The sequence below is a fragment of the Phocoena phocoena genome, chromosome 9 (assembly GCF_963924675.1).
Source record: "Phocoena phocoena chromosome 9, mPhoPho1.1, whole genome shotgun sequence".
Taxonomy (NCBI): Eukaryota; Metazoa; Chordata; class Mammalia; order Artiodactyla; family Phocoenidae; genus Phocoena; species Phocoena phocoena.
In genome coordinates, this window is record NC_089227.1 from 77,635,609 (window position 1) to 77,652,045 (window position 16,437).

Here is a 16,437-nt window from a genome sequence, read left to right on the forward strand (position 1 = left end):
CGAAACAGGGTAAAACTACAAATAATTAAAGGCATTAAGAGTTCTTATCACAGGGCTTCCCTGGTGGCGCAGTGGTTGGGAGTCCGCCTGCCGATGCAGGGGACACGGGTTCGTGCCCTGGTCCGGGAAGATCCCACATGTCACGGAGTGGCTGGGCCCGTGCGCCATGGCCGCTGAGCCTGCGTGTCCGGAGCCTGTGCTCCGCAACGGGAGAGGCCACAACAGTGAGAGGCCCGCGTACCACAAAAAAAAAAAAAAAAAAGAGTTCTTATTACAGCTACGCCTCAATCCCAAAAGTTTCTTCCAAGTCTCTTAATGCCAGATGTGGCTTTAGCACCATATTGGTCATGGTGCCAATGGTTGCAGTGATACAGGAACAAAAGTCCCTGCTCCATGTGATAACTGCACATCCAGCTGAAAATAGTGGAGACGAAAAAGGGGAGGAAAAGAAAAAGAGCAAGTTATAAGTCAGGGTTCCTTAGAAAAACATATATCTGTATGTAGATATATATGTATGTGTGTATATATATATATATTTAAAGAGAGAGAGAGGGTGTTTTAAGAATTGACTCCAGGCTGGAAATTCAGGCAAGATTTCTACATTGCAGTCTTTAGAATACCTTCTTCTTCAGGAAACCTCAGTCTTTGGTCTTAAGGCCTTCAACTGACATTATGGAGCATAATCCACCTTACTGGAAGTCTTACTGATTTAAATGTCAATCACATCTAAAAAATACCTTGACAGTAACATCTGGTGTGACAGGTGTTTGACCAAACTACTGGCCACCGTAGCCTAGCCAAGTTGACACATAACATTAACCATCACAAATGACAGTGTACTTTTTTAGCTTCGTTATGAACCACCAACATCAAGCTATGAGTCCTGAGTTGATGTTTAAGGACCCCGTGTGTGTGTGTTCCTATAATTAGCTGATTAGCTGTCTGGTCTCTTCCAGGGTTCCCAGAAAGGAAGACCCAGTGGGCGCATGGTCACCCAGTACCACTACACTCAGTGGCCTGACATGGGAGTGCCAGAGTACTCGCTGCCCGTACTGACCTTTGTGAGAAAGGCATCCCATGCCAAGCGCCACGCAGTAGGCCCTGTTGTTGTCCACTGCAGGTGAGTCTCAGCGCCAGGTTTCCAAACCCATAGAATTGCTTATGCTAACAAAAAGGGAATCAGTGGAACAAAGGTTTTGCCAAAGTGGGAATGATTTCACAAACTGAGGGGCATGAAACGTTGGTTACTGGGAAGTGAGTATGCCAGACTCAGAATTGGATTGCTGAATATTTCAAAGCACCAGGTATTTCTATGATGTATAATATTCTATTTGATTGGCTAATTGGATTTCAGCTTATTAACTGTGTGAAGCAGGCAGAACAACGTTTTGTCATTAAACAAGCACTTGTTACAACATAACGTCGTGGGATAAAAACGCTTAAGACACAACCCCTGTTCCTAGGAGTTAATAGTCTATTGTAGACTTAATATGCCAGGTTTACGTTAGAAAAACCAAAGTGCACAAAGTATGGGGAATTTAGCAAAATATTTTAAGTTGTTTTTAAACAGTTTGGGGTCAAAATCCCATTCTCATTTTCCTGAGTTCTGTCTGATATATCCTATTGAACGTGTAATCAATTCATCGTTGCCCAGGTACTTTAATTTCCAAGACTGGGTGAGTGAATAGAAATAATGATATTTCAGAGAAGGAGAAAAATGCGTTAGAGGCTTTAATTTAATATTTTTCAGTTAAAACAAAAATAGCAGTTACTGTTTACTGCGTGCTGACTCCTGTGCCAAGCTTTCTGACCACAAAAGTCGAATTCATTTCTATGTGGAGTATTTTTGTCAAAGCGGCGTCTGTGTTTTTACAGAAACAACTGTTTTCCTTTGATATGCAGAGTATCTCACACATTCTAATTACCTATCTCAGGAGTTATCCTCAAAGTCTGAGAGACCTATCTTGAGTTTTTTATCTGCGAGCCCAACGATAAGCTGAGGGAAACAGGAAGATGCAGGAAAAATAGCTGTGAAGGTCAGGGATTGTTTCCTAGCGAATAGAAAAGGCCCAGAGCCTTGTGCAGAGCCAGTGCTAATTCTTCACTCTAGTACTTCCTACTCGTCAGAGCATTTGAAAAGAATCCCTGTCTCTGAATTCTGTCCCTCCAGTAGAGGCTTTGAAGAAGTTGCTAGATAATGGCCCTTTAGAAATGACTGAAGTTATTCTTTATTCCTCACCATCTCACTGAAATGATATTTTCAGCTGAAAGCCTTCGCAAACTCTTTTTTTCCATTAACGTGGAAACCTTTACAAACATGTCTACCTGACAATACAGACCCAGAGACCTTGTCTTTTCAGAGTCTGGTGAGGCTGATGCTTTCATTCTTCTCAAATTAAATGTCTGTTTGCTATACTCTGATACATAATATTTCCACTGTATAATGTATAACGAATAATAACTGTAATTGAAAATAAAAAAAATCTCCAACAGGAATAATCAGATTGCTTTGGAGTTTGACCCGTAAGCAAGAAAGAAAAAAGAAAACTTTGTTCGTTATTTGAAGCATTTTGCCTAACTCCTAAGCTGCTTACTGTCTTGCTGAATTACTCACTAAGTGACTCATTTGCTTGCAGAAGGGTATTAATTTACAAGACAGCCGGGAGGGACCAATCCTCAAAGGTATTTGATGTTGACATTGAAGTCTCTTTCTTTGTGTGCTTTTCAGTGCTGGCGTTGGGAGAACAGGCACATATATCGTGCTAGACAGTATGCTACAGCAAATTCAACGTGAAGGAACCGTCAACATATTCGGCTTTTTAAAACACATTCGTTCACAAAGAAATTACCTGGTGCAAACCGAGGTATGATAAAAAGGATCATGTCCTTTATCTAAGGGTTGGAAGTGTCCCTAAACTGCGGGATAGACCAGAGTTTGTATTACCAGGTGCGTTAGTCCCATGGGGCTCCCTGTAATAAAATGCTACGAACCGGGTGGCTTAAAACAACAGAAGCATGTTGTCCCCTACTTCTGGAGGATAGAAGTCCAAAATCAAGGGGTAGGCAGGGCCATGCTCCCTCCGAATCCCCTAGGGAAGGATCCTTCCCTGTCTCTTCAAGTTGCTGATAGCCTCGTATTTCCCTGGACTTGGCAGCCTAACTGCCTCCTTCTTCACACGGCTGTCTTCCCTCTGTGTCTGTGTCTGTGTCCAAATTTCCCTCTTCTTGTAAGGGCACCAGTCCCCACCTCATCTGAACTAACTACATGTGCATCAACTCTATTTACAAATAAGGTCACATTCTGAGGTCCTGGGAGGTTAGGGTTTCAGCATATCTTCTGTGGGGGTGGGAGGCGTGCATAATTCACACTATAACACCAGGTACTTGCACATAAGTCATGGATGGACCAGCTGAATTTTGTCTATTTTATGACCAAATGGGGAATATCTTTAAAATGACACTGGTCACAGGCAAGATTCAGAAAAAGAGTAAGTGGATCAGTCAACCCTCATCTCCTCATGCTGAATCCTCAAGCTTTTCCTGCATGTAATGAATGAATGGATTTATTCTCATATTTAAATAGTAATGAATTATGCTCAAATTATTCCCTTTTTTAAGCCCAGATCATTTACCCCTATATGACACAGGACAAACTCTGCATACCTGTATTTTATTTTCACTATTTCTAAATAAAAATGGATTTAAATTGAACACTATGTATGGCAGCTTGAAAGCAATAAGAAACATATGACTGAGTGGGCTTCCACACCAAACCAACCAAACTTCATTCCATCGAGGAAATGACATTCTAGTCAGATAAGACAAGGGAAGAGTCCCACACGTGAAATGGAAGATAACTATTAACAACTGTATAGATAATTGTACTAAATTATATATGACCGGCTAAAAGGAGAACTGGAATGGGGAGAAGGGGGAGACCCATCAGAAGTAGAGAAGTCAGTGCAAAATGTGGAAGAGGGTCTCAGGTTTGAAGGGTGAGCAGAGAGGGCATTGCTTTGCCTCCCCAAATCGTCCAGTGATCTCCTTCCCTAAACGCCAATGCACAAGAAATAAAGAGGTGAGGGATGGAAAGAGTTGTATTGTTTCTGGATGACCACTTTTTGACCACCTTTTCCTCCATCTGACTTCCTGCCAGGACTGGTGAGCAATCTCCGTGGGTCCTCCCTTCCATTTTGTAAAACGCTTTTTGTCCATCAGTGGAAGATACTACTTTTGTACCTCAATACATATAAGGAAAACCTGAGGTGATATCCCTGTTTGTCATTGCTTTGCCAGGAACAGTATGTCTTCATTCATGACGCGCTGGTCGAGGCGATACTTAGTAAAGAAACTGAGGTCCCGGACAGCCACATCCACGCCTATGTTAATGGGATCCTCATTCCTGGACCAACAGGCAAAACAAAGCTAGACAAACAATTCAAGGTGAGTTCTCTCGGAAGCCCCTCTCTTGGGTGTCACCACAGGTTGGAATGTTCCTGCATCTCCTCATTTGAGTGGACAAAGCCATGGGGACAGGCTGAGCGCTCTGTTGGCCCAGTGGCTTTGTTGTGTTCTTTACAACAGGCAACAAAGCCACTTGGCAAATTTCAAGAACCTTAATTTTGAGTAGCGAGGGGGAAAGTTCTCAGAAACCCTAGAAATGCAGACGTGGTCCAGGAAAGGAAGGCACAGAACAGAACAGGAGGAACAGGCAGAACTTCTAACACAGACGGTGTAAGTGCTCTTCTCGCTTTGAGAAAACCAGACCACTTAAACACGAGTGCTGTGGCTCCGGCTGCTTGTGCTGCTCTTTGGAAGAGTCTGTCTCACTTGAAACCCCCAGACTAGAATAAGCCATCCCACAAGAATAGCTTCTTCAACCCCAGTTTCTCCCACCCACCCTGTCACAAGGACGTCGGCTAGACAGGGGAGCATGGTTTGTTCAGTGTTCTACCTCTCACAGCTTAGCTCTCTGATTTCCAGAAACCAGTCAGCAAAGAATTCAGAAAGCAGTTGTTACCAGACCTGCCTGCGGAGATAGGGGGATTTGCAGAGCTGTCATCTTCCAGAGGAATGAAGGCTGCGTTATTTTGTTCCCCATTATTTCTATACTAACCTCTTACTTCTCAGGGTTGCTAGAGAAACAGGGCCAGTTTCTGAAGAAGGAATGTCTAGGAAGAATTCAGAAGGCCCTGGAAAAACCCAGGAGAGTTAACAAACCTCAAGATTGAAGTTTTTTCTTTCTTTTCTGCAGCTTACAACATAGAAGATGTAGTCATGAGTTCCCTCTGACTTTTTACCTTCTCGGTCAGCACCTTTTGTGCTTTGGGAGGAGTAAGAGACAGATGAGGGGTGGAAGCTGAACTTAGAAATTGCAGACAGGAAAACATAAATGTTTTATTCAGCCAAACTTATCTGAGTCATAAAAGAACACTTTAAGGAAGACAAAGTGCACAATACAGCTTCCAGAAACAGATAATAAATATAAAGCATTAACGCGATGTTGCTAGGATGGCTTTTTTCTAAGTTAAAAATATACATCTATTACCCATTTTCTTATTTAAATATGATTTACCCCATACACAATTAAATTAATAAAAGAATTGATATCACTTATACTGGATAATTCAGGATCAAAATGGAAATATCAATTATGAGATCAGAATCTAATTAAAAACAGAGACATTTGACTCTGTTTCCTGTTAACATCCTAACTAGGGAAATTTGGAGGGGGCGTGTGTATACTGTCCTATAAGAAAAGGTATTTATTCAAGTTTACCCATAGAAAAATGTCCTTGAAATGAATTGCATGTCTATTTATTCAACAAATATTTATCAGAAACCCACCTCAGCATTGAAAAGTAAAGAATCAGGACTTCCCTGGTAGAGCAGTGGTTAAGAATCTGCCTGCCAATACAGGGGACACGGGTTCGAGCCCTGGTCCGGGAAGATCCCACATGCCGCGGAGCAACTAAGCCTGTGGGCCACAACTACTGAGCCTGTGCTCTACAGCCCACGAGCCACAACTACTGAGCCCAAGTGCCACAACTACTGAAGCCCATGCACCTAGAGCCCGTGCTCTGCAACAAGAGAAGCCATCGCAGTAAGAAGCCCGTGCACTGGAACGAAGACCCAATGCAGCCAAAAATAAATAAATAAAAATTTATTTTAAAAAAAAAGTAAAGAATTGAAAACACTAAAACAATACTGAAAAATAAAAAATAGAAATTTGTTGAACTGTATATGAAAGACTTTTTATGCAAATATAATAATTAATATTGAAAAACAGACAAATGAACCAGAGGAACCATGTGCGTATGGAAATTGTTATATGACAGATATGACATTACAAATTGGTGAGGAAAGATGGATTAATCAATGAATGATATTAGGACAATCTCCATGTAGAAACAAGTACAGTTAGGTCCCTACCACACCTCAAACACTGAAATTATTCAAGATGGCTTAAATATCTAAAGATGAAAACAAATTTTTATAACTATTATAAGAAAATATTGGAAAATATCTCTTGAGGACTTCAAGGTAGAGAAGGACTTCTTAAATTAAAATGTTAAATTACAGAAATCTTAAGGAAAAACTGAATTGGCTGTAAATGTCTGTGTGATTAAAGAGAACAAAGACATTTGCAACTTCCTTAGCAGACTGTAGATTTACATTTAATAGCCAAAACCCCCTACAAATTAGTAAATGAAAATGAAGTAGAAATAGGAAAAGGCAATCATCAAAGAAGAAGTAACTAAAATCAACAGTTTCACAATAAGTAAGGAAATGTACATCAAAACTGGGATAGGGGCTTCCCTGGTGGCGCAGTGGTTGAGAGTCCGCCTGCTGATGCAGGGGACACGGGTTTGTGCCCTGGTCCGGGAAGATCCCACATGCTGCAGAGCGGCTGGGCAAGTTTAATTCAAGGAATTCTTGGAAAATAAGTCAGATATATTTATATTCAGTATCTTATCTTTGTTGAGTCTCCTGTGTATATGTGTGTGTGTGTGTGTGTGTGTGTGTGTGTGTGTTTATTTGAGGGGCTTAAATGAAATAATCTATATTTTTCCTTGACACCCTTTCTCAGCTCCTGAGTCAATCAAATATACAGCAGAGTGACTATTCTACAGCCCTAAAGCAATGCAACAGAGAAAAGAACAGAACGTCTTCCATCATCCCTGGTAAGCTATGTTGAATTCTGGAAGAAAAAAAACCCCAACTTTTTAAATAATAGAAGCCTTGTAGATAATTTGACAATAGTTGTACATCTTGGAACAAAAACAATACACTCATATTTTTCTAATCATGCCAGATAATATAACTTAACAAGGACTCTTAAACCTTGAAGTCTTCGTCTAGAAGTGCAAAATACATAGACAAACTAGCTTAAGTCAAACACACTCTACTTGCAAAATGCAGCTATGTTTTGCCATTTGCAGGGGCGGGGAGGAGGTACAGTACTAAGAGCTTACTTGTTTATGATGAATGTTCTGTATTCCCAGTGGAAAGATCCAGGGTTGGCATTTCATCCCTGAGTGGGGAAGGCACAGACTACATCAATGCCTCCTACATCATGGTAAGTCGGAGAGCCACTGGGAGACTGCTGCAGCTTGCGTTATCAGAATCAAAACCAGAGTGGGGGGCTTCCCTGGTGGCGCAGTGGTTGAGAGTCCGCCTGCCGTTGCAGGGGACGTGGGTTCGTGCCCCTGTCTGGGAAGATCCCACATGCCGCGGAGCGGCTGGGCCCGCGAGCCACAGCCACTGAGCCTGCGTGTCCGGAGCCTGTGCTCTGCAACAGGAGAGGCCACAACAGTGGGGGCCCGCGTACCGCAGAAAACAAAACAAAGCAAAAAAAAAAACCAGAGTGGGCTGCCCAAAGCAGTGACTGGCAGATACGGGAGGCATCACAGGTGGACATGAGTCGTATCTGATGACTGCAGGCTCACAGCCCACAGCAGCAATAGAATCACAGCATTCCTTGATGCTTTTATGTGTCCTGGGACTGGAGAACCCTTAATCAGACAATGAGTAGATGTGGGAACCAAACTCACCATGAGTAGATACAAAACATCCACTCGCCCGTCTAAGCAGCTCCATTTCATTCACCAAAGCAGATTCCCTGCAGACCCAGGATACACTAGCAAAGTCCAGTCTCGTTCACATTACCACTCCAGGTTTGCAGCACGGTTCTCACCCTGCAAACTGGGCTCATTTGGGGACTTGGATTTCTAAAGGTACAATACTTTCTTTCTGCATTTAGATCTACTATCAGAGGGATGAGTGCTTTAGTAGCTGTTGTGTGACCTTCATTTCCATTTCAGGTCAATCAATCACAGAGTTTGCCTTCAGATGAGAGAGTCCTAATCCCCGTGCCAAAATCACTGTTCTGTTTATCTAGAAAATACTAAGGTATATCCATGCAAGAAACAGGGAGATGTGTGGAGGTGGCATCTAAAAGCATGCCACACTTAAAATAGGGGCATCTTAATACTATAGGAAGCAGATATTTTTACTCAAAAATTGAGAATGGGTTAAGAGAACAAATATAAATATTGCATTGTGTGCTGGTTAGATAGAAGACAGACGGTTCTTGTCAAGAAAATAATTAAATGCTGGAAAATATTACCTACAAAGCTTGCCACATTACATCTGAAGATTTGCAAAATAGGATGAATTTTTACCTACCTGGAGTGACTTAAGTGGGATATTGACTGAAAGTGCAGGATAAACTAGAGGTCCTTTCAAGGTCTCTTCCCATCCAAAGAATCTACAATTAACCAGAAAAACATTTAATTATGTACAACCTGCTCATTCAAATCCGAATATATGAACTTAAAAGTTTTCTGCTTCTTAAACAAGATTGTAACCAAAACAAAGTAAATTGAGTAGAATTCTACTTGATGAATAAATGACACTAAAGCTTAAAAAATAAAAAATGAAAATATTCCACACTTCATATGAGCCCATGGGGGATAAGAATGCGATCTGAGAGATTCCATTGCAGAAGGGGCTAACTGAGCCATGATTTTGGTAAGCAGTAACGTGGAAATCATGATTAATTCAACGGCACCAGCTTTCAGGTTTCTGCAGCAACATTTGCAAGGTGCCCAACACCCCCCCCCCCCCCCCCCCGCCGCAAAACCCGGCTCCTCTCCTGTAGAGGCAGCCAGGGTGTTAAGGTATCTGGTTGCCAGTAGGTGTGAAATTTAGCGCTCTGCCATTGGGACTTGTGAAAAGTAAGAAATATAAAATCTCTAGATTTCCATTCTGTCTAGTGTGAGAGACATAGTCCAGAAGCCATTTTTGTTGTCTCCTCCTAGAGGTGATAGCTGGGTAAGCTTGAGCACAGCACTTAATTTCATAAGCTTCAGTTTAGTCGCCTATAAAATGAAGATCACATTCCCTTTGTCATAGTACTACTGTGAGGAATAAAGGAAGAAAATGTTTAATGCTATACCTGGCATATAGGAGATGTCTGTAACATTGGCTATAATAATCACATTATTATTTATAGATACAATCCACAAATAAAAAGACAGTAACCATTAACCTATAAATGTTTTTTGAATGTTTAAAGTCACATGCCAGGCTCTTTCTATCTTCTCTTTGGTTTTGTAGGGTTATTATCAGAGCAATGAATTCATCATCACCCAACATCCCCTTCTCCATACCATCAAGGATTTCTGGAGGATGATCTGGGACCATAACGCCCAGCTGGTCGTTATGCTTCCGGATGGTCAAAACATGGTAAGTCCCTCAGGTCATTTTTGGCATGTTCTTTACAGGGTAGGTATCAAGACACAACCACCAGAAGTCCAGCATACAAAGAATATATTTTTTTCAACCAATAAACTAATATTGAAGTTGCACTTTGTCTATTATTGGACTTGGTTTGGATGCAGTATCCCAGGTCTGAAATTGTTGTATGACAGTTTTAAATAAAAGTAGGCTGAAATTAACTTAAGTATTTATTACGCTGCTTAAGGAAATTAGAATTGCAATCATGAAGGAAGTCAGCCCATATGTTTCTATTTACATTTTTTAAATAAAACTTGTTAGGATATTTTAAGAGTAAATATTGAGATTCAAAGAAAAATTTGAGTTGAATTGTCTATGGCAACCAGTTAACTTCGTTTCACAGTCTGACTTAAACATTTTATTAAAATCTAGAACCTTCTTTGGTTTTTAATCCTCCAGGCAGAAGATGAATTTGTTTACTGGCCAAATAAGGATGAGCCCATAAATTGTGAGAGTTTTAAGGTCACTCTTATGGCTGAAGAACACAAATGTCTGTCTAACGAAGAAAAACTTATAATGCAAGATTTTATCTTAGAAGCTACCCAGGTATGGACATAGTTTAAATGACAAACTTTTCATCTTAACGCACACGTTAAATATATGCCACTTTAAGAATCTCTCCTAGAACTTAAAAGAAGGAATCTGATTTCTTACAAATTGAGACAGATTACCCAAATAATAAATTTTACCTTACTTGTCATTTTCATTTTCAAAATCTTATAGAATCATTAAACAATTAGCCATCACTAAACTCCACCATCCCTGACTTCTACACACACAGAAAGTCAAAGATTTCTCTTTTACTCCAAAGCAGTTGCTGATAGAAGTTAAGCTGAAAATAAACAGAGTAAAAAAATAATTTCATTAATCCTAATTCTCATGTTTTAAGGCAAGTCCTTACCTTGTATTCTCCTAAATAAAATGAGAAAAATATTACCTACCAAAAAAAGCTTACTGCTCTCTACTTATGTACAGAGGGTTGTTAAGTGAAGAACTGCTTTGAAAACATGCAGTGCAATGAGCTAGTGTTGTTTTACTAGACTCCTGATTATCTACAAGGAACCAATTTGAATTCTTTGTCAATAACTGTTTCTATGATTACAGCACAGTTCATAAATTATTGCACAGCTCCTGTGAAAGACTGAAAGATGCTAACAGTGATGAGTAAAGCATGTGAAATTCAGAGGACTTTCTCAATCAGAAAAAAAATAAATCATGTTTTAGATGGTTTAAATGTTTCACTTTACCCTAATTCTGAAACTGGTAAAACATACAGGGTACATAAGAAGATTGAGTATTTGCTAGAATATTTGACCAAAACTTATAAAATTAATAATGCAAATACATTGTTTTCTAAATGTTTTATAGTTCTGCCTGAAATTGATGTTTTATATTTTGTGAGTCAAGGGTCCAATTTTATTATTTTTGTGTGAATAACCACTGTTCCAGTATCATTTATAGATCAACAATACCAGTTCAGTCATAAATCAAATTTCTATATATGTGTAAGCCACTTTGGGAAACTGGGGATCAGAGGTTTAAGAGATTTAAAGTCACACAACCTGGTTTGGTCACTTAATAAGCAAGGATCAGAACTGAGACTGGAGTGGAAACCATGTCTCCATCCTCCTTACCAGCATTTCCCACGCTGCGTCAAGCAATCTTATTCTTCCCTTAGTTAAACCTGAGTAATGCTGGTGTTTGAAGAAGTCTATGCTATTTTTTTCTTCTTTTAAATTTAAGTAGAGTTGATGTACAATATTATATGTTACAGGTGTATGATACAGTGATTCACAATTTTTAGAGGAAGAAGTCTATGCTACTTTTAAGACTAATTTTAAAACTGAAGATTTCTAAAAAAAAAAAAAAAAAACAAAAAAAAAAACTGAAGATTTCTTTTTGTACGTTTAGATTGATCAGCACAGATACATCTTTGTTCATGATTTGATTGGCAAGATACGCCCACAAAAAAGGTTTATTTTTGAATAAAAAAGAGATCACCTCTGTACATGGCAAATGAGGTGTCGCGGCATTCTCTCCCTTTCATGGTGGAGGACAGGCTGCGACTACTGCTGATCACTCAGTGTTTCTTGGTTTTATTGCCTTCCTATAATTCCTGACTTTCCTCAATTCATCTACTCACCAACCAATATGACACTTTCTAAAACAGTCATTTTTGTCTCTTCTTATAGGATGATTATGTACTTGAAGTGCGGCATTTTCAGTGTCCCAAATGGCCAAATCCAGATAGCCCCATTAGTAAAACTTTTGAACTTATAAGTATTATCAAAGAGGAAGCTGCCACCAGGGATGGACCCATGATTGTTCATGATGAGTAAGTTCCACACTTTAAATCAATTCACACCTGACATTCTCTGTGTGTATGTATGTTTCTGTTGTCTTTGTACTAACCTAATACTTTGGACCAATCGTGAATTGTTCAGCTTCTCATGGACAGGATTAACACAGAATAGTTTTGGGGGTTTTTTCCGCTTCTCTGGGAGCTCCTGTTGAAGGCAGAAAACGTGTGCTTGATCGCAAGCATCTGCTGTTGCATTCTACACTAAGAACACTTTGTGTGATGAGTCAGTGTTTCAGAACCTGAATTTTCAGGTGCTAACCAGCGAGGCGTCTCTCAGCCATTGGCTTCCTGGGATAGGAGTAAAACTGATATATTTTTTATTTACCAGAAACAGGAATTTTATCCAATAGACCTTTCCAAGTTTCAGTTGTGAACAAATAAAAAATGCATCTGCTGGAATTATGTTATCTATCAATATATATTATATATGATGCATATGATAATATTACATAATATATATTATAACCTCAGTCAGATCATTTTGATTTACTGCCAACCCCTTCCATAGTATAAAAATAAGAAATGTATCACCGAATATTGAACTTCTATAAAGTGTCTCATTACTAATATCATGAACACTCCCCAGTGATTCGAAGTAGACCACAGTTCCATGCACTATAAAGTAATGAGACAATTTATGAAAAATCTCAGTGTTCTTACTGCAAAATTATCAAGGCCATGTGCTCTGTGAGTTTCAAATGTGAACATTTGATGCATCTGAATGGAGTCTTTGTTCCTTCCATTTGTTTCCAGGCATGGAGGAGTGACAGCAGGAACTTTCTGTGCTCTCACAACCCTTATGCACCAACTAGAAAAAGAAAATTCAATGGATGTTTACCAGGTAGCCAAGATGATCAATTTGATGAGGCCAGGAGTCTTTGCTGATGCTGTAAGTAATAAAGCAGCGAACCAAACTTTTCTCATTAGAGCACAAGTCACTTTCTAGAGGCTACCAAAATCGTTTTGTCCTGTATCAAAAAAGATCACATTGATAATGTTAGCATGTAGTTTTCAAGCTGAATTATGTTCAGTTTGCAATCCATAGAACTGGAACAATAAACATTTAAAGTTTATTTTCCAGAAAATTGATGGATCAAAATTTTAAAATTTCATTGTGTGCCTTTTTGCAAGACTTATTGTAATTCTGAAACACATCCTCAGTAGAAGCACCAACTAATCTGATTTATCCAACAAAATAAATAGTTATTTTCCCGGGGTTAGTGTTCTACATCGCCTCAAAGAAGAGTCAGAAGATAGACTTCAGCTGTTCACCTTTTTCTCAAGCCAAATTCATTTTCTGAACTTAAGAAGTAGCTAATTCTGGGGATAGTTTTGAAAAGAGAGAGAGAGAGAGAGAGAGACACTCGTACAATCAAGAAAGAGCATAGCACATCTGGAAAAATAAGTCTCAACTCTGAGAATAATTTGGAGGTTTTTTTATTATAGAAACAAGAGCTAGAAAGACAATAGGGAACTTTGTGCAAATGCCCCAGTGGGAGAAGCTTAGGTGGATGCAGAGGTCATAGGCTCACTTCCAGCTTCCTAGTCTGGGTATGTGTAAGGGCCTTATAAAGAGTCCATCTTCAAAGCTCTAGCCCAGACCAGCTGGCCAGAGAGTAAGGTAACCCTTGTGCACGTGCACTTCAGAGGAGCCCTTATTGAAAGTCTCATTCAGGAGAGTTGAGTTGTATCAAGCTTGTCTTGTATGAAATTGCTTTCGGCGGACTAAACTTATACCCAAGTTTCACAAATGCATTTAATGAGACGTGTGGTCCTAATGATTTTCTACTATGGAGCCGGCCACTTGTTCATGTCCTTTGCAACTACCTTCCCCCACCTCACCATCCCCAAGTTGGCATCTGTAGGAGAACAGCTACTTTATTCTTCTGTGTGCCTCTACCATGAGACCACAGCAGGGTACACAGGCACACACTCTCCTTCTCACCAAGCAGGACATAAGACCCATCGGGCTGGTAGAGCGTGAAGGATACTTGGTAAACAGTGGGTCTTGTGAAAGGCCTGCATTCCTCATGAGTTCCTGGGCTGACAGTGCAGTCCTGAGACCTCTTCATAAATAGACAAACCCAACAGGTTTTGTAACAAAAGGAGAAAGGAAAATGAGTAACTTAGTGGGTTACAGGAGCCTAGCGCCAAAGGGTTTACACACAAGTTGATAAATCAATATCAGAACCTCATCACATCACCTTCTGATTCCATGAAGTAAATGACTGAGTGTTTACCATTGGCAAATGTAGTGGGCCAGTGTTCTAGGTCAATGAATGTTGGCTAATTATAGAGCCACTTTAAATTTAATCAGAAGGAGACATTAATATGGATGGTGTACCTCTGCTGATTATAACAGAGCCCTTAACACAATGCCTTTCTATGACAGTGGCAAAGGGTGACTAAAAACCTTGCTTCTTTTTACAAACGTATGTCTTCGGCGAGCTTTCTGTTTCTGACCTCCCATTCTCTGTTCTCCAGGAGCAGTATCAATTTCTCTACAAAGCAGTCCTCAGCCTTGTGAGCACGAGGCAGGAAGAGAATCCGTCCACCTCTCTGGACAGTAACGGCGCAGCGTTGCCTGATGGAAATATAGCCGAGAGCTTAGAGTCTTTAGTTTAACGTGGAAAAGGGTGAGAAGGGTCCATATCTGGGCATTGCTTTCCTCTTTCTAAAATTAGACAGGAAAATTAGTCCAGTTCTTCTGTTATCTGTTTACTTCACCTCACCTGACAGTAACTATCATGGCAAAGGATTCTGCTGCCAAGTTTACATCATTAACAATGTGTGCCTTTTGCAAAACTTCTTGTGATTCACTTATTGTGTTTAAACTAAAATGATGGAAATTTACCGTATTTCTAAGAATGGAATTGTGGTATCTTTTTTTCATATTGATTTTAACAGAGAATTTCAATTTATAGATATTAGGAACTCCCAACTACAGAAAACATGTTTGTTTTTAGTGTCAAATTTTTAGCTGTATTTGTAGCAATCATCAGGTTTGCTAGAAATATAACTTTTAATATAGTATACTGTAAATAAAACACTCTGTTCCCTATGATATTCAACATTTTACAACCACAGTATTCACCTAAAGTAGAAATAATCTGATACTTACTGTAAATACTGCTCTAGCATCTCCATGGACCAAATTTATATTTATAATTGTAGATTTTTATATTTTACTACTGAGTCAGTTTTCTAGTTCTGTGTAATTGTTTAGTTTAATGTTGCAGCTCATCATCTGGTCTTACTCTGTGAGTCTTCTGATATTGTTTTGTGTTGTGGTTAACTCTGTTCTAGCATGTAATTTTAACTTTTATGGAAAATAAAAATACATTTGTTTTGAAAGAAGATGTTTTTATGAGAATAACACCTTACCCGACATTGTTTAAATGGTTTTTATCCAAGGCATTGCAAAAATAAATATAAATATTGCCATCCATTTGTGTTTGCTTGTGGAGTGCTGAGGCATGTGTAGCAGAAAATTGTGGACATGTTCCCTCTGAGATTATGGACGTGAAAGAAGGTTGATGGGATGGGACAGTGTATAGAGCTGATTCCCAAACTGTGCCTTAAGGCACACAGGAAACTCACAAAATTGAAGATTTTTGAGGACAACACAGCAATGTGTACTTACACTACACAATTACTACTATTAAATCATTTGGATCTAACTACTTAATAAACAGAACCATTATGTATTTCCTTTGGTTTAGGGGAGCTATGAAAATGTTACTCAGAAGCTGAGGGCATGATGTACCAAGAAATGTTGGGAAACTGGTTTAGACCCAAGCTGGGCGTTAGAAGCGGGCAGATTTGCCAGCCAGGGAGAAGCTAAGCTGGTTTGGGAGCCAAGTGGGTGAATGGACAAGGACCAGGAGGTCCTAACTCCCGGAGTGGAAAAAGGTAAGTCCTAGGTGACAATCCTATTGTCAGGATTTAAGAGCTATGTGGAGGTGAAGGGCAGGAAAACAGGGAATCATGGGTAGCAAGCCTGCTCTGATACTGGAAATGATAAACATTTCTTTATGTAAAAGCCTTTTACCATATTTAGGATGTTTCCTTAGTACCAATTCCTGTAAGTGCCAGTTGGTGAGAAGATTGTATGAATATTTTTATGTGTCTTAATACTCTTTGGCTTTCCAAGAGTTGTACAGTTTACACTCCCCTGCCTCAGCCAGGAGTATTTTAGAACACTGCCCACAAAGGGGGCACCAGTCTCCAAGAATGCCCAGGTCAGTGCCTAAAGCGGGAGACCAGGAAAAGTT

The 16,437-nt window shown here is 39.7% G+C and overlaps 1 protein-coding gene across 1 annotated transcript in view; it reads left to right on the forward strand.

Moving 5' to 3' along the window:
- The window catches only part of PTPRZ1 (protein tyrosine phosphatase receptor type Z1), a 170,622-nt gene extending 155,834 nt beyond the window's left edge, over window positions 1–14,788 (forward strand). Inside the window, exons 21-30 of the mRNA XM_065883374.1 lie at window positions 957–1,120; window positions 2,729–2,864; window positions 4,297–4,443; window positions 7,091–7,184; window positions 7,506–7,579; window positions 9,622–9,750; window positions 10,201–10,347; window positions 11,994–12,136; window positions 12,917–13,052; window positions 14,648–14,788. Coding sequence (XP_065739446.1) covers window positions 957–1,120; window positions 2,729–2,864; window positions 4,297–4,443; window positions 7,091–7,184; window positions 7,506–7,579; window positions 9,622–9,750; window positions 10,201–10,347; window positions 11,994–12,136; window positions 12,917–13,052; window positions 14,648–14,788 — 1,311 coding nt within the window. The remainder of the gene's footprint in view (window positions 1–956; window positions 1,121–2,728; window positions 2,865–4,296; window positions 4,444–7,090; window positions 7,185–7,505; window positions 7,580–9,621; window positions 9,751–10,200; window positions 10,348–11,993; window positions 12,137–12,916; window positions 13,053–14,647) is intronic.
- Window positions 14,789–16,437: the final 1,649 nt, after the last annotated feature.